Source organism: Xenopus laevis, chromosome 6L, assembly GCF_017654675.1.
Source record: "Xenopus laevis strain J_2021 chromosome 6L, Xenopus_laevis_v10.1, whole genome shotgun sequence".
NCBI classification, from domain to species: Eukaryota; Metazoa; Chordata; class Amphibia; order Anura; family Pipidae; genus Xenopus; species Xenopus laevis.
In genome coordinates, this window is record NC_054381.1 from 160,460,036 (window position 1) to 160,483,275 (window position 23,240).

At 42.9% G+C, this 23,240-nt stretch overlaps 2 protein-coding genes across 6 annotated transcripts in view; one reads left to right on the forward strand and one right to left on the reverse strand.

Annotated features, from left to right (window-relative positions):
- The first annotated feature begins 1,551 nt into the window (after positions 1–1,551).
- Positions 1,552–18,402, forward strand: LOC108719447 (ubiquitin carboxyl-terminal hydrolase CYLD). 2 transcript variants are annotated; one of them, XM_018268298.2, is made up of 15 exons: positions 1,552–1,635; positions 3,069–3,544; positions 4,153–4,431; positions 7,842–7,914; positions 7,984–8,180; positions 9,977–10,139; positions 10,786–10,921; positions 12,487–12,597; positions 13,600–13,691; positions 14,409–14,475; positions 14,566–14,698; positions 15,583–15,691; positions 16,232–16,350; positions 16,842–17,064; positions 17,203–18,402. In XM_018268298.2, the coding sequence occupies exons 2-15, from the start codon at positions 3,092–3,094 to the stop codon at positions 17,385–17,387; spliced, it is 2,340 nt and encodes a 779-aa protein (XP_018123787.1). In that variant the 5' UTR covers positions 1,552–1,635; positions 3,069–3,091; the 3' UTR covers positions 17,388–18,402. The 2 variants fall into 2 exon arrangements, with proteins under 2 accessions (XP_018123787.1, XP_018123786.2); XM_018268297.2 differs by having other exon boundaries at positions 1,570–1,635; positions 2,989–3,544.
- A 1,786-nt stretch (positions 18,403–20,188) lies between these two features.
- The window catches only part of LOC108719445 (1-phosphatidylinositol 4,5-bisphosphate phosphodiesterase gamma-1-like), a 52,509-nt gene continuing 49,457 nt past the window's right edge, over positions 20,189–23,240 (reverse strand). For all 4 annotated transcript variants that reach the window (XM_041566677.1, XM_041566676.1, XM_041566679.1 and 1 more), the window contains one exon: positions 20,189–23,017. In XM_041566677.1, coding sequence (XP_041422611.1) covers positions 23,009–23,017 — 9 coding nt within the window. In that variant the 3' untranslated portion in view covers positions 20,189–23,008. The remainder of the gene's footprint in view (positions 23,018–23,240) is intronic.

Below are 23,240 nucleotides of genomic sequence, written 5' to 3' on the forward strand. Positions count from 1 at the left end.
CCCTATTAATAACATTGGGATCACTGACCTTCCTATATATTTATCTTTATTCCCTATTAATAACATTGGGATCATATCACTGACCTTCCTATATATTTATCTTTATTCCCTATTAATAACATTGGGATCACTGACCTTCCTATATATTTATCTTTATTCCCTATTAATAACATTGGGATCACTGACCTTCCTATATATTTATCTTTATTCCCTATTAATAACATTGGGATCACTGACCTTCCTATATATTTATCTTTATTCCCTATTAATAACATTGGGATAAAATACCGTCCAGGTGGCAACTGTAACCGCAAGGAGAGTCACAACTCATTTAGGACATAATGAGAACATGCTCCTCCTCTTGTAAAGAAGACTCGTCTCTTATTCTTCTCTGCCAATCAGTTCTCTGACCTCTGAGGAGGGAGGTGTGAACATTCCTCCCAACATTTTGGAAATAAAAAGAGGGACAAAAAAGTTAGTGAATTTTTTTTGATTACGCCCATTTTTGTGGCCACACCCCCTAATTACCATGTTCATTTTACAAAATTTGCCCAATTATGAACATGTTTTTTCAGTTACAGTTTTGCTAATGAAGGTGAGTTGCCCTTTAAGCTGTGAGTCTAACTTTTCCCAAGGGACCTGTTATCTTATATTGTTACAATTACTTATTTGCTTATCTCAAAATTGTTACAAAAGTAACTAATCTGAAACTATGGCTGTTCTGGGCTCTCTGCCAAAAGCCAATTAAGTGAGAAACTTTGTTTCTTTTTCTGGCTGTTCAGTTAGGGTTGCCACCTGTCCGGTTTTGAACCGGACAGCCCGGTATTTTGAAGGGCTGCCCGGTTCAATGCTTCCTGCCCGGTTTTCCAAATAAGGAAAACCGGGCGGGATTAGCTTGATTGACGCTGCGATCGGCCAATCGGCGATCGCGACGTCATAGCTCCGCCCCGTGACGTCACGGGACCGCCCACTGACGTCACGGGACCACCCCTGTCCGGCTGGAGCCACAGGGAAAGGTGGCAACCCTATGTTCAGTGCAGAGAAAAACTGGACTTTCCAGTACAAACTAGGGACTGCGGGTTGAGCTGTCAAAAGAGGGACTGTCCCTCTAAAAATGGGACAGATGGGAGGTATGGGAGTGAGTACAGTCTCTTCGGATAAGTCAGTAGAATAAGAGACGAGTCTTCATTACTTCTTATTTACAAGAGCGTGTGTTCTCCTGATTATGTCCTAAAATGCTTTCCGTAATGGAGCCCGTCACCCGCACCCACCTGACTTCTTATAAACGGCCACTCGTACTGACTGCGTCACAGCGTAAAGTACCAACTAACAGTCCCGCCCAGTCCTGTTGGCTCCGCCCCCTGTCATGCAGAAACTTTCCCCACATGCTTCTCCCACGTGCCCGTCTGTCGTCTCCAATCCAGCTCTGTATTGTAATATCTGACTAGTTCCGCCCATACGCAGGCTTCTTGCCCACTTCAGCCCCACCCCTTTCTGTATCTTATACCGAGTGCTTCCTATTGGCCCCGCCCACTTCATGGTGCGCAACTTTCTGGCTCCGCCCACTTACCTGCTTCCTCTTTCTCGGCTCCGCCCTCACCCCGTGTTCTTCCTAGAGCGGTGCAGTTGTGTCAGGTACGTGATTGTAACCGGCTCTTCTACCGCCTCCCCTCCCCCTCCGTGTGTGGAACTGTCACTCTCTGACTCCTCCCTGTGTGGGGCAAGTGTTAGTACTTACAGTCTGTCCCAGTCCCCTGCTGTATAAACATCAGTCCCTTCCCCCACACCTGCCCTCTCCTCAGCCATTACTGCCTCTGTGGGGAAACTCACTCCCCATTGGCTCCTGCTGCTCATTTAAAGGGGAACTACTATTTTTCTCCCAGGGACAGAATCTAGTAGCAGCAGCAGCTTTGGGGACAGCTCCACCTTCTTTATAACATTTTCTCTAAGGGTCGGGCCACACTGGTCGTTTTGGGAAGATTTGGTCGCCTGGCGACTAATCGCCTCGTCTTTGCGGCGACCAATCTCCCCAAACGCCTTCCCTCACTCTACGCTGGCTAAAATGAAAAAACGCCGGCGCTAATCACACAATTCGTTTTCCAAAGTCGCCCGAAGTTGCCTCACGCCGGTATTTTTTCCCAAAACGGCCAGTGTGCCCGACTCTAACTGTTTTCCTGAACTTGAGCAAGTGGCCGTCAATTTCTCCATTTATCTTAAACCATTGACTCCTTTTCTATCTTTTATCGCTTTTATTTGGGAATCAATCGAATTATTAAGCATTGCCCGGCACTTTAGAATCTTTGGTAATAATTAATTAGCCTAATGATGAATTGTCTATGAATCGGGGGTGGGATTTATTAAATATTGCGCAGCACTTTCAATTATTTATTTCATTTTTAAATTAACTGGCGCTCTAATCGGTTTCAAGCATCGCACGGCACTTTAGATGATTGGTACTAATGGCCTAATGATGAATTCCTAAATGAATCGGCGCTGATTATTGGTTAATCAATCGGAATTATTCATCAATTTAATTTATTGACACTCTTGTCCTGCACTTAAGTTAAATTCAAGCACTGGCACTTTATATACTTAAGAGTTGGACTAATTAATGTGACATTGATAATTGATTAAGTGACTAATAGACGAATAACATTATTTGTGGAGTGATCATCTTATTTCATAAAAGGTCAAGTGGGTTTCTTTCTTGTCTCTACTTTACCCTTAAGCAGTTACCGGGCACTGCCAATAGTCGTGGGCCACACACAGGGGCTGGTATCATTGTATATGTATATTATATATAGTTGGATGTATAAATGACATATATAATGGGGCAGCAGGAGAGTACAGAGCAGTGCCAGTGGATGGGAGTGATGTGGCACGACTCTGCTGGCTGTCGGATCCTGCCCGGCCTACTCTCAGGCTGCTGGATGAGCCGGGGGATTACTCGCTGAGAACTAATTATAGGATTATATTATTTGCTGACAGAATCCTGTGGCTGCCCTGTTGGCAGTTCTTAGAGGCGTGCGACAGTGCTTGCTCTACTGCTTCTCTCATCCCCTGCACAGAGCCCCCCAGAGGTGCCGCTACCATGGATCTGTGCGGCCGGGAGGTGGAAGACTGTATCATGTACTTCATCCTAATGGAAGGCTTTCCTATGGGCACCCACGTGGTGAAGGCCGGCAGCCTGTGCTGTGCGAGTGAAGATACCTACTTGCAGAGGATATCGGGGGATCAGTCCCCCCACATGTCGCTCAGCGTCACAGTGATAGGGGAGACCGACATTATCGAAGTGGATTTTAATGACCTGGAGCCCCTCACCAGGCCCATCGCTGCTTTGCTGCTGGCGGTGCCGGACCCTACAGAAAGGCTCAACTGTTTCCTGGAGAGGGGCCCCTTGGAGCTGGCCCTGAGAGTGGAGCCCGGGCAGCAGGTCAATGTGACCCACGAGCAGAAGATATTCCCGGCTCTGGTGCACTTTGTGGGTAACATTCTGGACACCAGCACATTGATCCCCCCTGTGTACTTCGGAGTGGAACTGAAGGTAAGTTGAGCTTTGTCTCAAAAATTGACAAAAGTTTCAGACTGGTGGTCACTGGTATTAACACAATTGCCCTGTATTGCTGGCGTCCCCATCCATTGCCCTGTATTGCTGGTGTGTCTTTCCATTGCCCTGTATTGCTGGTGTGCCCCTTCATTGCCCTGTATTGCTGGTTTGTCTTTTCATTTCCCTGTATTGCTGGTTTGTCTTTCCATTGCCCTGTATTGCTGGTTTGTCTTTCCATTGCCCTGTATTGCTGGTGTGCCCCTTCATTGCCCTGTATTGCTGGTTTGCCTTTCCATTTCCCTGTATTGCTGGTTTGTCTTTTCATTTCCCTGTATTGCTTGTGTGCCTTTCCATTTCCCTGTATTGCTGGTTTGTCTTTTCATTGCCCTGTATTCCTGGTTTGTCTTTTCATTGCCCTGTATTGCTGGTTTGTCGTTTCATTGCCCTGTATTGCCGGTGTTCCTGTCCATTTCCAGCATTGCTTGTTTATTGTGGTTAATGCAACCAACATGGCAGCTCCCACTTACACAAAAGTAACTATACAGAGGCAAAATGTGTTTATTCTGTTCTCTTTTCGTTTCTGTCGCTTGTCCATCATGTCTCAGGGTGAAGGGGAAGGCCGGGGGCAGAATGACGGCACCTACAAGGGAGTGACATTTTTCAGCTGTAAGAAGAACAGTGGCCTCTTTTTACCGTTCAACAAAATCCATTTCCCAGAATCCTTGCTGCTGGATCACGTGACCCCGATCTGCTTACCCATAGACACAACGGGCCCCGTGAAATCAGGGGATAAAGTCGCCTTCTACATAGAGGACACCTTAAAAAAAGGCATCGTGGTGATAACCGACACGCAGGAGTCTGATGGATGTGTGGAAGTTCTAGTGGTGAGGCCTCGTTTTATACAGTGGGCTCAGAGCCTTGACATGGAGGGAACTGAAGGCCACTTAAAGGGGGTGTTCAAATTTAAAGAAACTTTCAGTATGATGTAGAGAGTGATATTCTGGGACAATTTGCAATTGGATTTCATTTTTTATTATTTGTGGTTTTTGAGTTATTTAACTTTTTATTCAGCAGCTCTCCAGTTTGTAATTCCAGCCATCTGGTTGCTAGGGTCCAAATTACCCTAGCAACCATGCACTGATTTGAATAAAAGACTTGAATATGAATGGGAGAGGCCTGAACAGAAAGATGAGTAATAAAAAGCAGCAATAACAATACATTTGTAGCCTTACAGAGCATTTGTTTTTTAGATGGGGTCAGTGACCCCCATTTGAAAGCTGGAAAGTGTCAGAAGAAGAAGAAGGCGGATAAATTCCGAAACTATAAACAATAAATAATGAAGACCAATTTAAATGTTACTTAGAATAGGCCATTCTATAACATTCTAAAAGTTTTCTTAAAGGCGAACCACCCCTTTAAGGATATATTGTAAGGACTATCACTGAATGGCTGATTCCAGGGCCGCCATTGGTGGGTTGCTAAATAATAGGGTGTGATAACACAGAGTAATCTCATATTCCCATTGCTGCACTCTCTATTGTAATGACGGCTGCTTCAAAAGGGAACTATTAAGTACTATTTAGAACTATTTCAGTATAAATTACCCATAATCCTATAATTAAAGGGGAACCATGATAAAAATGAAAATCTAATATTAGCTTCAGCAAACTGCAATAAGAAACTTTCTAAATACAATCAATTAAAAATGTTGTACTAAATGAAACAGCGTTGGGTCACTTATAAAGGTGGATCAGGTTCAAATCAGTATAAATTACCCATAATCCTATAATTAACATACATAGTAAGTTAGGTTGAAAAAAAGACAAACGTCCATCAAGTTCAACCTTTTTTACTTTTTTTTAACCTGTCTAACTGCCAGTTAAAGGGGAACTATCGCGAAATGAAAATTTAATATGAACTATTTTAGTACAATGAATTAAAAAGTCTACACTGTTTCTGAAATAATCAAGTTTATCTTCTCTATCTCTCTCTCAGCATCTGTTTCTCTTCATTCTCTCTTCATGCAAGAGTTGGGTGTCAGATATTTACTGACAGTTAGATCCAATATATCTTATAGGGGGGCTCCTTTTGAGATGTATTAGAGATCACTCTATTAAACTCACCAGACATCATGTCTCTCTACATGCAGGATTTGTGCAAAAGGCAGTTATTTTTAGATTTTGTTTGTACTGGATAGCAGTGCACTGAATCCGCTATTTTGGATTTGACCGAACCCCCAAATCCTTCGCGAAAGATTCGGCTGAATATTGAACCAAATCTGATTCCTAATTTGCATATGCAAATTGGGGTGGGAAAGGGAAAAAAACGTACTTCCTTGTTTTGTGACAAAAAGTCATCAGATTTCCCTCCCCAGCCCTAATTTGCATATGCAAATTAGAATTCAATTCGGTCAGGCAGAAGGATTCTGCCGAAAAAGGCCAAATCCTGTCTGAATCCTCAACTGAATCCTGGATTCGGTGCATCACTAGTACTGGAATCAGTTATTTGAGTGAGCTCTAATACATCTGCTGGGAAAGGAGCCCCCCTATAAGATATATTGGATGTAACTGTCAGTGAATATCTGACACCCAACTGCTGTATGAAGACAGAATGAAGAGAAACAGATGCTGAGAATAGTGAAGATAAACTTGATTATTTCAGAAACAATGCAGAATTTTAGAAAGTTTCTTACTTCAGTATGAGGAAGCTTATATTAAATTAAAAATGTTGCCATAGTTCCCCTTTAATTATAGGATTATGGGTAATTTATACTGATTTCACCCTGATCCACCTTTATAAATGACCCAACGCTGTTGCATTTAGTGCATAACTGATACAGTGGTGTGAAAAACTATTTGCCCCCTTCCTGATTTCTTATTCTTTTGCATGTTTGTCACACAAAATGTTTCTGATCATCAAACACATTTAACTATTAGTCAAAGATAACACAAGTAAACACAAAATGCAGTTTTTAAATGAGGGTTTTTATTATTTAGGGAGAAAAGAAATCCAAACCTGTGTGAAAAAGTAATTGCCCCCTGAACCTAATAACTGGTTGGGCCACCCTTAGCAGCAATAACTGCAATCAAGCGTTTGCGATAACTTGCAACGAGTCTTTTACAGCGCTCTGGAGGAATTTTGGCCCACTCATCTTTGCAGAATTGTTGTAATTCAGCTTTATTTGAGGGTTTTCTAGCATGAACCGCCTTTTTAAGGTCATGCCACAACATCTCAATAGGATTCAGGTCAGGACTTTGACTAGGCCACTCCAAAGTCTTCATTTTGTTTTTCTTCAGCCATTCAGAGGTGGATTTGCTGGTGTGTTTTGGGTCATTGTCCTGCTGCAGCACCCAAGATCGCTTCAGCTTGAGTTGACGAACAGATGGCCGGACATTCTCCTTCAGGATTTTTTGGTAGACAGTAGAATTCATGGTTCCATCTATCACAGCAAGTCTTCCAGGTCCTGAAGCAGCAAAACAAGCCCAGACCATCACACTACCACCACCATATTTTACTGTTGGTATGATGTTCTTTTTCTGAAATGCTGTGTTACTTTTACGCCAGATGTAACGGGACGCGCACCTTCCAAAAAGTTCAACTTTTGTCTCGTCGGTCCACAAGGTATTTTCCCAAAAGTCTTGGCAATCGTTGAGATGTTTTTTAAAAGTGGTTTGCGCCTTGGAAATGTGCCATTTGCCCAGTCTCTTTCTTATGGTGGAGTCGTGAACACTGACCTTAATTGAGGCAAGTGAGGCCTGCAGTTCTTTAGATGTTGTCCTGGGGTCTTTTGTGGCCTCTCGGATGAGTTGTCTCTGCGCTCTTGGGGTCATTTTGGTCGGCCGGCCACTCCTGGGAAGGTTCACCACTGTTCCATGTTTTTGCCATTTGTGGATAATGGCTCTCACTGTGGTTCGCTGGAGTCCCAAAGCTTTAGAAATGGCTTTATAACCTTTGAAATTGAACTCAGGTGTGATAAACCACAGTTAAGTTATTTTTTAACAAGGGGGCAATCACTTTTTCACACAGACCCATGTAGATTTGGAGTTTTTTTCTCCCATAATAACGTAAACCTTCATTTAAAAACTGCATTTTGTGTTCAATTATGTTATCTTTGACTAATAGTTTTCGGTTTTTAATGAGCAGAAACATTGAAGTGTGACAAACATGCAAAAGAATAAGAAATCAGGAAGGGGGCAAATAGTTTTGCACACCACTGTAACTAGGTATCCGTTAGCCTTAATTTTAAACTGCTCATGCTTTAAAGAGTCACTAGGTGGTGCTGTTCTGCCTACAGGATGATGGGGCGCAGAATGAACTGCTGAAGATTCCCCTGGCATCTATAATGAAGGAGGAGCTGTCACCCACAGGTAGGGGCACCCATAGCCAACACAAGGCACACACACTGGTCACACTCTGACTTCTTCTATCACCCAAAGGTGGTGCAGTTCCGGGCGCTGAGCTGAAGAGAAGTGTGAGCTCTGGAGGAAACATAAGGAACAACCCGGACGCTGGATCTCTTGGCATCAGCTCTATGGTACAGATCCAGTACAGCGGAGGAGAGCTGGTCTATGGGATCATTCGCTGGGTGGGACTCTTGCCTGACACAGAAGGAATGATGGCGGGGGTGGAGTTAGTAAGTTCTTCTTATTCCCAGCATTCCCTGTGAGCACTGAGGATGCCGAGGGAGCCCTGTAGAGAGCACTGTATATTATATAGTGAATAAAGTCACCCTTCTTGTTAATTATAAGGATATTAAAAGTTAAAGAGGAGTTCCATGAGCATATAAAAGCACATATTTTCCAAAAAGGGGTACTTTATATATTATAATACACAAGTTTTGATAAATCATGTGACAAAAATTACATCGTTTATAAGGATATAATTTACAAGATATTCATGACTTTATTTATTTTAATACACAAGTTTTAGTGTCCTGTGACAAAAATGACATCACTACTCACCATTTATAAGGATATAATTTACAAGATATTCATGACTTTATTTTAATACACAAGTTTTAGTAAGTCATGTGACAAAAATGACATCACTAATCACCGTTTTAAACTGATGACATCACTACTCACCGTTTATAAGGATATAATTTACAAGATATTCATGACTTTATTTTAATACACAAGTTTTAGTAAGTCATGTGACAAAAATGACATCACTAATCACCGTTTTAAACTGATGACATCACTAGTCACCGTTTATAAGGATATAATTTACAAGATATTCATGACTTTATTTTAATACACAAGTTTTAGTAAGTCATGTGACAAAAATGACATCACTAGTCACCATCTATAAGAATATAATTTACAAGATATTCATGACTTTATTTTAATACACAAGTTTTTTTGTCATCTGACAAAAATGACATCACTACTCACCGTTTATAACTGATGACATCTCTACTAACTTTTTATAAGGATATAATTTACAAGATATTTGACTTTTGTGTATCATATAGTGAATAAAGTACCCTCTTTTGTATATTATAAGGATATTATAAGTTACCGTTTCATGACCATATAAAAGTACGAGGCCGAAGGTCATGGAACTCCAAGGTGACTTCTAATATCCTTATAATTTACAAAAGAGGGTACTTTATTATAATACACAAGTTTTAGTGAGTCATGTGACAAAAATGACATCAGTACTCAGCATTTATAACTGATGACATCAATAGTCACCGTTTATAACTGATGACATCACTAGTCACCATTTATAACCGATGACATCATTAGTCACGGTTTATATAGTGAATAAAGTACCCCCACTTGTAAAATATAAGGATATTATAAGCTACTGAGGAGTTTCATGACCATATAAAAGTACGAGGCCGAAGGCCGAGTGTTTTTATACAGGTCAGGAAACTCCGAGGTAACTTCTAATATCCTCATTTTGCAACTGGGGGAACTTTATTTATTATAATACACAAGTTTCGGTGAGTCATGTGACAGAAATGACATCAGAACTCACCGTTTATAACTGATGACATCAGAACTCACCGTTTATAAGGATATAATTTACAAGATATTCATGGCTTTTGTGTATTATATAGTGAATAAAGTACCCCCTCTTGTAAAATATAAGGATATTATAAGTTACCGAGGAGTTTCATGACCATATAAAAGTACGAGGCCGAAGGCTGAGTGTTTTTATACAGGTCATGGAACTCCGAGGTAACTTATAATATCCTCATATTTTACAATTGGGGGTACTTTATTTATTATAATACACAAATTTTAGTGAGTCATGTGACAGAAATTACATCACTACTCACCGTTTATAACTGATGACATCAGAACTCACCGTTTATAACTGATGACATCACTACTCACCGTTTATAAGGATATCATTTACAAGATATTCATGGCTTTTGTGTATTATATACGTATAATGTGCTAAGTCTCTGCTTTACAGGAGGAGGATAAGGGAATCACAAATGGCAGCTGGAAGGGGTGCCAGTACTTTCAGTGCCCACCCAAACGAGGCATTTTTGTGAAGCTAAAGGCCTGCCAGCCAGACACTCGGTTTTTGGCCAGCGCAGACTCTCTCCCTAAGGACCTGGAGCCAGAAACACCCAGTGAGTTCTGTATATCTCAGCCTCCACCCCATGTACAGCTTCACGTACTACTGGCTCTTGCACTATCTCCATAATTGCTCTCACAGGTCACATGATAGTTCTCAATGTTACACCCAAATCAGGGTCACATTAAAGGGGAACTATCGCGAAAATGAAAATTTAATATAAGCTTCCTCATACTGAACTAAGAAACTTTCTATATACAATAAATTTAATATTCTGCACTGTTTCTGAAATAATCAAGTTTATATTCACTATTCCTCTCTCAGCATCTGTTTCTCTTCATTCTGTCTTCATTCAGCAGTTGGGTGTCAGATATTCACTGACAGTTAGATCCAATATATCTTATAGGGGGGCTCCTTTCCTAGCAGATGTATTGGAGCTCATTCAAATAACTGATTCTAGTACAAACAAAATCTAACAATAACTGCCTTTTGCACCAATCAGTTTAATAGAGTGAGCTCTAACACATCTTCTAGGCAAAAGGAGCCCCCTATAAGATATATTGGATCTAACTGTCAATGAATATCGATAGTTCCCCTTTAAATGCTGTGTGGGGGTTCTATATTTGCTGCAGTGTGGGGGCGAGGGCAAGAGTATAATAATGGTTTTGAGGAGACCCCTCCAATCCCTCTGTGTTTCTCAGGCAGAGACAACAACCCTGACGTCATGGAGAAGATTCCTCCCCCGCAGGGCGCCAGAGCCGTGGACATTCTGGAGGGCCGCATGAAGGGTATCCAGGGACACTGTAATTCCTGCTACATGGACGCTGCCCTCTTCAGGTGAGTCTGAGTAGTGCACAGTTCTGCTCCAGGAGTGGGCAGTTTGCAGGAGAATCATTATATTTACTTTAAAGGGGTCGTTCACTTTTAAAGGAGAACTAAACCCTAAAAATGAATATGGCTAAAAATTAGGGATGCACTAAATCCAGGATTCGGTTTGGGATTCGTCCACGATTTGGCCTTTTTGCAGCAGGGTTCGGATTCGGCCGAATCCTTCTGCAGGGCCGAACCAAATCCTAATTTGCATATGCAAATTAGGGGCGGGAGGAAAATTGTGTGACTTTTTGTTACAAAACAAGGAAATAAAAAATGTTTTCCCCTTCCCATCCCTAATTTGCATATGCAAATTAGGATTTGGTTTGGTATTCGGCAAAATCTTTTGTTAAGGGTTCGGCCAAATCCAAAATGGTGGATTCAGTGCATCCCTACTAAAAAATAACCTATTTTATATAGTGAACTTATTGCACGAGGCTAAAGTTTGAGCTTGTCAATAGCAGCAATGATCCAGGACTTCAAACTTGTCACAGGGGGTCACCATCTTGGAAAGTGTCTGTGACACTCACATGCTCAGTGGGCTCTGATTGGCTGTTGAGAAGCTAAGCTTAGGGCTCGTCACTAATTATCCTGCAGAAAATGAGCTTCCCTGGCTGTAATATAAGCTGATGCTACAGGTTTGCTGATTATTCAATTCTGATGCTAATTGCACTGGTTTCTGTGCTGCCATGTAGTAATTATGTGTATTAATTACTAATCAGCCTTATATTGTGACATTTCTATTCTATGTGTACTGTATATTGTGAGTGGGTCCCTAAGCTCAGTAAGTGACAGCAGCACAGAGCATGTGAATCAGTGAATCAGCAGAAAAGAAGATGGGGAGCTACTGGGGCATCTTTGGAGACACAGATCTTTACTGCTAAAGGGCTGTGGTTGCCTTGGGCTGGTACAGAAGCACAAAACATCATGTACAACATTTCTACCTACTTCTTTAGTGAGGCTTTAGTTTTCCTTTAAGTTAACTTTTTGTATGTTATAGAATGCCCAATTCTAAACAACTTTTCAATTGGTCTTCATTATTTATTTTTTGCAGTGTTTTAATTACTTGCCCTTTTTATCTGTCTCTTTGCAGCTTTCAAATGGGGGTCACTGACCCCATCTAAAAAACAAATGCTCTGTAAGGCTACAAATGTATTGTTATTGTTACTGTTTATTCCTCTTCTTTCTATTCAGGCCTCTCCTATTCATATTCCAGTCTCTTATTCAAATCAGTGCATGGTTGCTAGGGGAATTTGGACCCTAGCAACCAGATGGCTGAAATTACAAACTGCAGAGCTGCTGAATAAAAAACTAAATAAGTCAAAAACCACAAATAATAAAAAAATGAAAACCAATTGCAAATTGTCTTAGAATATCAGTCTCTACATCCTGCTAACAGTTAATTTAAAGGTGAACAACCCCTTTAATGCTATAAACGTAATGTCTCTGGCAGTGCTACTCTGTATATATATAACTTTATATCTTATTATTGGGGAATATTTACCTGGTTAATCCTTCCTTCTGCCCCTCAGCCTTTTCTCGTGCAGCTCCATCTTGGATTCCTTGCTGTACAAGCCCTCGTCTGCCCCCAACGGGAACATCCAGAGGATCCTGAGGGAGGACATTGTTAACCCCCTGCGCAAGTACGTTCCTGACTTCTCTGCCTCCATAGCTCATTTATTTTTTGGATGATTCAGGTGAGGCACAGGCCAGTTCAGTAGGATGGTCTAACTGAGGATGCTGGGAGTTTAACTAGTGTGTGTGTATTTCTGGAATTCAGGCAGCTCATACATTATTAGGCTCCTCTGGTGGAGAGTTTAGCCCGCTGAGCATTCTGGGAGTTGGGGAAAATCATTAATAAAACATATTGTTTGTACTTGCCACTGTGTGTGAACATATAAGCCATATATCTTACATTAAAGGGATACTGTCATGGGAAAACATTTTTTTTCCCCAAAACACATCAGTTAATAGTGCTGCTCCAGCAGAATTCTGCACTGAAATCTGTTTCTCAAAAGAGCAACAAAATCTGACATGGGGCTAGACATATTGTCAATTTCCCAGCTGCCCCTAGTCATGTGACTTGTGTTCTGATAAACTTCAGTCACTCTTTACTGCTGTACTGCAAGTTGGAGTGATATCACCCCCCTCCCTTTCCCCCCCAGCAGCCTAACAACAGAACAATGGGAAGGTAACCAGATAGCAACTCCCTAACACAAGATAACAGCTGCCTGGTAGATCTAAGAACAACACTCAATAGTAAAATCCAGGTCCCACTGAGACACATTCAGTTACATTGAGTAGGAGAAACAACAGCCTGCCAGAAAGCAGTTCCATCCTAAAGTGCTGGCTCTTTCTGAAATCACATGACCAGGCAAAATGAGCTGAGATGCACCTACACACCAATATTACAACTAAATACACTTGCTGCTTCAGGAATGACATTTTATATTGTACAGTGAATTATTTGCAGTGTAAACAGTGTCATTTAGAAATAAAAACAACACCATAAAAATCATGACAGAATCCATTTAATGTCACGGAGAGCTGAATGTAAACTTTTTGGGTTTTTTGGATCCCCCCTAGTTGACACAGCTACCCGCAGACCCTACAACTGTTTAAATTACATTGTATCTTCCCTGCAGAAACGGCTTTGTATCGGCCAGAAGTGTCATGGTGCTCAGGCACCAACTGATGGAGGAAAGTCAGTGCCCCAGTTTCACCACATCGGAGAAGGGTGAGTCTCCCTAGGGCAAATGAACAGCCATTCAGGAAGCATTTGTATTAAAGGTACAGAATTCTCTGTTAAACAGATAGCTAGAATCTCTGCTGCCATAAAGCAGGACAGGACTGCTGCTTACAATGGGGATCAGATAGGATCTGTGCAGCCACTGGGACAGAATGTTCTGTTATACAGATAGCTAGAATCTCTGCTGCCATAAAGCAGGACAGGACTGCTGCTTACAATGGGGATCAGATAGGATCTGTGCAGCCACTGGGACAGAATGTTCTGTTATACAGATAGCTAGAATCTCAGATGCCATAAAGCAGGACAGGACTGCTGCTTACAATGGGGATCAGATAGGATCTGTGCAGCCACTGGGACAGAATGTTCTGTTATACAGATAGCTAGAATCTCAGATGCCATAAAGCAGGACAGGACTGCTGCTTACAATGGGGATCAGATAGGATCTGTGCAGCCACTGGGACAGAATGTTCTGTTATACAGATAGCTAGAATCTCTGCTGCCATAAAGCAGGACAGGACTGCTGCTTACAATGGGGATCAGATAGGATCTGTGCAGCCACTGGGACAGAATGTTCTGTTATACAGATAGCTAGAATCTCAGCTGCCATAAAGCAGGACAGGACTGCTGCTTACAATGGGGATGAGCCTATATTAAGTCAGGATTGTCAGTGCAAGGGAGGATAAAGGGTTACTTCTTTACTTTCAGACCCAGAAGAGTTCCTGAACCTGATCATGCAGCGCATCCTGGGAATGGAGCCTCTACTAATGCTGCAGTGAGTCTGTCTCTGGGTCTGTGGTACCGGCTCAGTCCTGGTGGGCTTTGTTGTGGTCCCACATAAAACTGAACCCCATTCTCTCTGCAGGTCTGAGGGGCAGAAGGTGCAGGACTGTTTCTGTTATCAGATATTTATAGAAAAGCAGCCGCAAATGACCGTGCCCAGCGTCCAGCAGCTACTGGAGCACTCGTTCCACCACTCCACCCTGAAACTGGCCCAGGTGAGAGCCATTAACTCAATAATAGCGAGGGGTAGTCAGTTCTGCTGCTCTTCTGAAATGATGGGGTTAAACAAGTCTCTGATCTACTTCATGGCGACTCACCTGATTGGCTGAGATGTGTACGACTCCACCTCTCCATTTAACTGCTTGTCTGCCGCAGCGCATGGAACCTCTGACACCTTGGACTTTGTTTCCAATTTGTGTCTTCTGTTCTGAGCTGCAAGTTTACTGGCCACCCAACCTGAAACACATAGGGCAGGGGTGTCCAAACTTTTTGCAAGGAGGGCCAGATTTGGTGAGGTGAAAATGTGTGGGGTCCGACCTTTCAGCCCGACATTCTTTGAACCATTAACATCATTTAACTCATTTAAACAAGGAATCATGTAGCCGTAGCAGTAATATTTGGGCACATAATTGAAATGATCTGCCACTTGGTCTATACTGTTGCCTGTGTGCTGAAGGGGTTAATAATAGACACGTAGTGACACCATATGTCTTTATTTTACTGTACTGGCGCGTCAGTACGACTATTGCACCTTCAGCCCTAAAGAAGTATGTGAGAGCGTCACTACATTCCAGTACTTGTCTATTACTAACCCCTTCAGCACACAGGCAGCAGTATAGACCATGGCAGATCATTTTACTTATGTGCCCAAATATTACTGCTACGGCTACGCGATTCCTTATTGTGCTGGAGGGCCACATTATTATTAATTTCATGATGGAGGCTGAGGACTGGTGTAAATTTTAACGGGCCGCATTTGGCCCCCAAGCCTGACTTTGGACATGACTGACATAGGGTTAAATGCCCCTCTGTGTTGCTAGGCAGGTGTCAGATAGCAGCAGGAAAATCAATTTACTAACAATTCCCTCCTTCCTGCCAGATCCCGTCCTGCTTCATCATACAGACACCTCGTTTTGGGAAGGAATACAAAATGTTTAGTAAAATTGTCCCCTCTCTGGAACTCGACATCACAGACCTACTGTACGACAGTAAGTACCCACAGAGCCACTGTACAACAGTAAGTACCCACAGACCTACTGTACGACAGTAAGTACCCACAGAGCCACAGTACAACAGTAAGTACCCACAGACCTACTGTACAACAGTAAGTACCCACAGAGCCACTGTACAACAGTAAGTACCCGCAGACCTACTGTACAACAGTAAGTACCCACAGAGCCACTGTACAACAGTAAGTACCCACAAAGCCACTGTACAACAGTAAGTACCCACAGAGCCACTGTACAACAGTAAGTACCCACAGACCTACTGTACAACAGTAAGTACCCACAGACCTACTGTACAACAGTAAGTACCCACAAAGCCACTGTACAACAGTAAGTACCCACAGAGCCACTGTACAACAGTAAGTACCCACAGACCTACTGTACAACAGTAAGTACCCACAGACCTACTGTACAACATTAAGTACCCACAGAGTGACAGGGGTAGTGCCCAGGTTGGGGGTACAGGGGGTGCTACTGTATTTACCAATCTATTCCTTTATGGACATGAATGTCTCATTACAGGCCCCAGAGAGTGTGTGGTGTGTGGCCAATTAGCCACCATGGAATGTGCCGACTGCTTTAAAGACGTCATCCTTTCTGGCTCCAGCCTCAAACAATACTGTGATGTGTGCTCTAAAAAGGTACTGTGTGTATTAGTGGTGTGCCAGGAGGTACCTTATACTGGGTGGGTAGGTGTATAAGCCGACATACAGGTGGGTGCTAGGTCACATGCTCGTGTCGGTGGCACAGGGGCCAGGGTTACATATATTGGGTGGCTATGAGTTTACATGGATGAGTGTATTGGGTTCTACGTTGTGCATTGCATGGTTATAAGGTTACATGGGTAGGTAGGTTGGATGGGTTACATAGCTGGATTGGATGGTTATAAGGTTACGTAGGTAAGTAGGGTGGATGGCTAGTTAATGTGGGTAACACATAACACAGATAAACTTATTGGTGGGAATGAGGTTGGTATGATGCTATAAATGTTGGGTAGGGTGTGGTTGCTAGGGTGTGGGTACCAGGTTACATGGGTGTAGGTGAAAGAGAGGCTGCCCCGCATGGTACCAATAGAATATATATTATACACACAATATGTAATATTACTGCTATTATTCACTTCCCCCTGCAGGTACACTCCCACCACAAACGCAAGTGTCACGCATTGACCCCACTAGTGGTACCAGAGAGTTTCCTACAGGAGCCGGGGGGCCAGAGACCCAGTCAGATCCCAAGGGAAACCCTGGAGTTATTCGCAGTCCTGTGTATAGAGACTAGTCACTACGTGTCCTTTGTCAAATACGGACCAGAGAAAGGAAGCTGGATGTTCTTCGACAGCATGGCCGACCGGCACGGTGAGTTAGAGCTGCAACTGGCGATGGCTCTGAAACATGTGGCAGTTTACTTAACACATGTAAATGGCACCCATAGTACATGACATTATACATACATTTTTATCTGGTCTCGTGACCCTTTCCCTGTTGTGTTGCCAGGCAACGAAGATGGCTACAACATACCGACGGTGAGCCTGTGCCCTGAGGTTGCCACGTACCTGGCATCGCCGCTGAAGGAACTGGCCGACCAAAACCCACGCGATATGAAGGGAGTGGCCAAGCGTCTCTTCTGCGACGCCTACATGTTCATGTACCAGAGCAAACGCATGGCGCTGTACAAATAAACCCACTCGGGTATCCCATGGGCACCAAATCCTGAGTTGGCCAGTGACAGTTGTGCTGATGTAACGCAGGTGGGTGACAGTTGTGCTGGTGGGTGACAGTTGGGTGAATGCTTGCCAGCTGCACACTGTAGCGTCACTAGCATGGGATTACTGTGTACAATCAGTGGTGCCAACTCTAGATGCCAACAGGGAGAGACCGGAACTTCATTCATGCTCTCGGCGCAGATGTGCCGTGGCCTCATTTGGAAGAGATCCCAGCCGGTCCCATGAGATTATTTGCACTATGTATCAGTGCCCAAACTGTCACAATCTGAGCTCACCATGGTGACTGGTACATATACCCTCACTGAAGAACTGCCCTGTTCCTGCTCTGGATTCCAGTGTCGTTGCTCCTGCCGTAGGTCACTGTTATACAAAACTTGGCAATGTAGTGCAACTTGCACCGTGCCAGGCATGGGCATTCCCTTACACAACTGCCAGTTGCTCTGATTTGGTGTTTGCAAAAAACAGCAGGTGCCACACTCAGAGGGACATTGTGGCTGGTCAGTATCCAGGCTGGTATGCCGAGACACGCTCCTTGCTACTGTAATGTGCTCAGCGGGTGCAATGTTTCCTGGCACCCCTCCGGTAACAGATTAAAGGAGAACTAAAGCATAACAAAAAAAAAATAGGCTACAAATTTATGGGCTTCATCAACCCAAAGTGCCTCCAAATATGCCCCCAATAGCTGCTCATCTTCTTCAATGCTGATCTCATCAGGGCTGCCGGTATATAAAATACAGCATTTTTATCCAGTTCCCCTTTAAAATGGCATTATTGGAAAATACTCAGCACTGTGTCTGTCAGGGCAGATTCCAACAGACGCCGCTTTACGTCTGGAATACTGGAATATCGACATTTCTGAGCCTCCAACAAGCACAGACTGTCATTCATTTGTGTGACTGATTGGAAATGGACACCTCAGGGAATATGCATAATTGCACTGAAATTAAACTTAAATTGTTTTGTGTGCTTCTCTCAGTGTTTTGCCCAAGTTAATAGTTCATATTTTCTAGAACAGGGGTCACAAGCCACACTGAAGTGTAAAAAGAGTTGGGGAGTAACTCAAGCATGAAAAAGTTCCTTGGGGTGCCAAATAAGGGCTGTGATTGGCTGTTTGGTAGCCTCTATGTGGATTTGCAGCCTATAGGAGACTCTGTTTGGCAGTGCACCTGGTTTTTATACAACCAAAACTTGTCTCCAAGCCTGGAATTCAAAAATAAGCTCCTGCTTTGAGGCCACTGGGAGCAACATCCAAGGGGTTGGAGAGTAACATGTTACGTGTGAACTAGAGTTCTGCATGGGTCAGGTACCCGCACAAAACACACAATGTGACTAGGACTCGGGTACCAGATCCTCTGCAGTTTTACAGGTGGCCAATGCAGGGGAAACCGCTAAAAATCCAATTGTCCTAAAGGGTAAAAATAATCGATGTGATGTCACTTCCGATCGAGGTGATGTCATTTCTGGTCGGCATGGTGAACACTGCGGGGAGCGGGTCGGGTGAAAATCTGTGGCGTTGCAGAAGCGGGTAAGTGGGCCAGGCTTGGGGAAAGCGGATGCAGGTTTTATAAAATAGACCCGTGCAGGTCTCTATAGTGAGACGTTGGTTGGGGGTCACTGTTGTAGCTGATTGAGAAAAAAGCAAAAAAAATCCCATCTGAAGCCTCTCCAATTTGCCTCAGAAGGACAAAAAAATCCTTCCTTAGCTTAGAGAGAAAATGTTTATGTGGCACTACATCGACTAATGTGCCAAAATCGATCCAATCTACTGAACCCCCATTGTATGACTTCTTTTAACTCTCATGATTGCGGAGAGGACAATGGTGGGTGTCAGGACCCCTTGGAGTTCACCCAACCGTTTCTGCTCATGTGGCCACTGCCAAAAATGCTCAGAATTAAGTATGGTCTTTTCATGGAGCAGCTTGTATTTGGATGTTGTAAGACCCAAGAGAAATAGACAGTATTGATGGAGCTCTACATCAGATTTTCACATCTTAGATGAAAAGTTGATACAGGAACAAGTTGAGAAGAAGGTGGGGCGCAACAAACAGCAGAAGGGCGGTGCTAAACAACAAGCTCTATCCTCTGAGTTCCAAGGAGCCGTAAGCAGAAATCCAAACATTGCAATGAAAATATCCATCAAGCTGTGAGATCAACAGATAATTGAGGATCCAGTAAATGGGTTGGGATCTTGATTTGTAATTAGCGCCCCGATAATACTTAGAGGCCCATTTATAAAAGGTTGAATTTTGAATTAATTTGAATTTTTTTTTACTCTAATAAATGAGAAAATTCAAATGGGAGGTTATTTAAAAACAAATTTGAACATCTAAAATGAATATTACAGACTCGAAAACTAATTAGAATAAACTCGAATTGAGGTTTTTTTTTTCTCCAAAAAAACTCGAATGTCCGGAAGGCTATTAACATCTTCAAATGGGTCAGTGGACCTCTCCCCATGAACTCGGCAGGTTTTAAGTGGCGAATAGTCTAAATCGAATTGTTCCTAGGGTAAAGGTTTGATAAATCTCTAATTTGAATCGTGTTTGGATTATTCCTTATTCAAATTTGTGAGTTTTGACCAAAAATACTATTCGAAAATTTGAATTTACTTATCGACCCTTAATAAATCTTCCCCCCTACTGTTTAATGGCCGTGATCCGATTGAGAGGTGCAACATGTAAGAAACCCCCAAGTCCGATGTTTGCTCTCCTGGGTTTGTCACCATCGTTTTGAACTCCAATAAAAAAACAACCGGATTGGGCAATCATCTTTTTTTATTAATGCCGACTTGGTTACAATTCTTCCAGTTTTCCATCCAAACATTTGGCTATTAAATTAACAAAAAAAAATAATTGGGGTAAATCTGATAAATACTTTTTTATATTAAAACCTATGAATAATCCCACTTTTTGCCTCTATTTCCACATGAATGCCCTGTAAGCCCTGCACCCCAACAAGGCAGAAATGGTTCTCCAGTGCTGGCACTTAGGGTTCTTTGTTGCTTCCAACTCTTTCATCTATAAGGCACTCCAAGAATTAGGGGGAACCCAGCTAAGGGAACCTCTATTTATCTGTAAGAACTAATGTTCCCTAATACTCCGACCAGAACATAGGTCAGCTGACTACTTGCATAATCTAGTTGACCTATACTTCTCATCTCCCGAATTAGGGGGAACCCAGCTAAGGGAACCTCTATTCATCTGTAAGAACAAAAGTCCCCCACCAGAACATAGGCTACCTGACTACTTGCATAATCTAGTTGGTCTATACTTCTCGTCTCCAGAATTAGGGGGAACCCAGCTAAGGGAACCTCTATTCATCTCTTAGAACTAATGTCCCCCACCAGAACATCGGTCAGCTGACTACTTGCATATTCCAGTTGACCCATACTTCTCATCTCCAGAAGAAGCAGTGTCTCCAACATTTTGGACTCAATAGAGATCAGATGAACAATCATTCCAACCTCCAAACCCCACATGTACCTAATACACTTGCTCTTTGAGAAACAGTGAGTGGATTCGATGGGTTCGATCCCTAAATGAGTCAGGAAAGACCAGCAAGCCTGTTGTGGTGGTGGGACATAAAAAGTGCCGAGCTATGTCTTGTGTTTCCAGAAGACAAGAACCTCTCGCCCGATAAAGAGTGAAGCCTTAGACATTCATACAGATATCTACACTGAGAATACAGAGATATATTTATATATATTTAGTGTATCTATATATACACGTATATGCATAATTTAGACAAGGTCCCGTTGCTTCTTCCTATGGTTATTCTCCCCGAGGGGACAGGGAACCTCTAGCCCTTGTGATAAGGATTGTCTTCCCAATGCACGACTGGTCCATCTGAAACATGGAGAGAAAAAAGAGGGGGCGACAAAGTGTTGAGCCCCAAAGGCAAGGGGAGCCCTTTAGTGCAAAACTGAAACACAAGTTCAGCCCGAAAGTGTAAATCGTGCAACATAAATATATGAAATGATTTGACTTTGCCTTGAAATTATGGCTAAGTGCGTCAGCTCAGCAGGATAAGGCAAATTGTGGTCCATTGGGTGCAGCCTTCACCCTGCCATAGAGACACCCTTAAAATGCTTAAGACCGTAGCATGGTGCTACAGAGGAACCATGACCAATGTAAACCCTTTAGCCGAAAACATCCATTGCAAAAAAAAGGCTCCACCCACATTTATATCTATCACAGGATATAACTAGATCAGTGAAGGCAAAGCACACCTAGATATGAGGATCATCTCTTGTTAACTATTTGCCTCACCCACTTACCGATGACATTATTGGTATGTGTCACATGGTATAACTGAGGGCCATCCATAGGGAGACACACATCGCTATTTCTGCATTATTAGAGGGGCCAAGGCAGCGGGTGCTAATTTTGTTCTTCTTCAGAGCAACAGTCATTAATGTGCCTGGGAGATCTGGTCATTTTACATCTGGGACACCGTATGGATGGGGGTATAAGGAACTACAAAGGGAAACACTTGTCTCCCTGGAATTAACAAGCTGTTTCTCACTGACTGCTCTATAAAATCTCATGTCCTGTTAGGAGCCGGGCTGCTGCGAGTTTGGCGCAACTAGTGGGTTCGAGGAAAGGTCGCCACCGTAGCCCTTTAAATCTCATTTGGTCACATGGCAAATCCCCCTCTATTTTTAGCAGGGGACAGCCTCCTGAATGGCTACCAATCAAAAGTCTTTAGCTTTCAAACAGGTGACCTGCAAATGCTGCCTTCTGATTAGTTGCTATAGGTTACTAGATCTATCACGTGTACAGGATTTTGTGTGCCATTAGTAAACTCATTCCACATAGAGGGTCGGCCTGAGGCCCAGGGGTCACTCATAGCAAATGGCAAACTGATTTTGGTACTTCAATATGGCACCATTAGCTGGACCATCACTTGGGCACCCATAGTATTTGCACTATGATGGTAACGTTACCCAAAAGTGCTGGTACAATAACAATAAATCCATACATCAGTTACATGGCTGACAGATCTGCTAATCACCCACTGGCTTATTGACTACATGGGAGAATATTATCTTTTCCATTGGTCAGTCTCTGGCCAACCTTGGTGGTGGCATCTCACAATGTCCTGGGTGTGATGGTTCCACAGAGCACAATATAGAGTCAGGGCAGGGCTGAAAGTGAGCTGACAATCTCTTAGATAAGCGCTCAGTTTGCAAAACTAGGTACCAACATGTCTGACCCTTGTGCCACATTTAAATCTCAGATACAGGAGCTTGAGCTGGAGCTGACCATTGGACAGTAGGCAGTTGGGAAGCCTGAGCACAACCCACAGTCCTATATACACATGTTTATATACAGAACCTGGATATACACATCTATATATATATATATATATAGGGAACCTGCACCCTGCAGACTCTGATGTGACTGCCCCCCACCCATAATGCACAGGCTGGTGGCACAGTAAAAGTCTTCCTCAGCATACTCATCGTGGGACCAACTGGGAGAATGTCTGCAGACCTAGACGTAGGGACCAGATCTGGGCGTTGGGGGCCCCCTCAGTTCCGCTTGTTCACTAACTGTCTGTCTCTCTTCTTCTTCTCAATCAGCCTGAGGGGCAGAAAAAGGAGGTCAGTGATTGGCTGAGGGCAACCTCACCTGCCACCAAAGCAAGATGGAAACTCTGACTTCCGTATCCGATGTGAATATTTGATGCCAAATTAATAATATTATTGGGTTATCTCATAAGTTTGTAATTATTTAATCAAGTGCATTTTTATACATTCCCTAAGTAGCATCTGTGAGTATTTGTTATATGATCTTTACACACAGG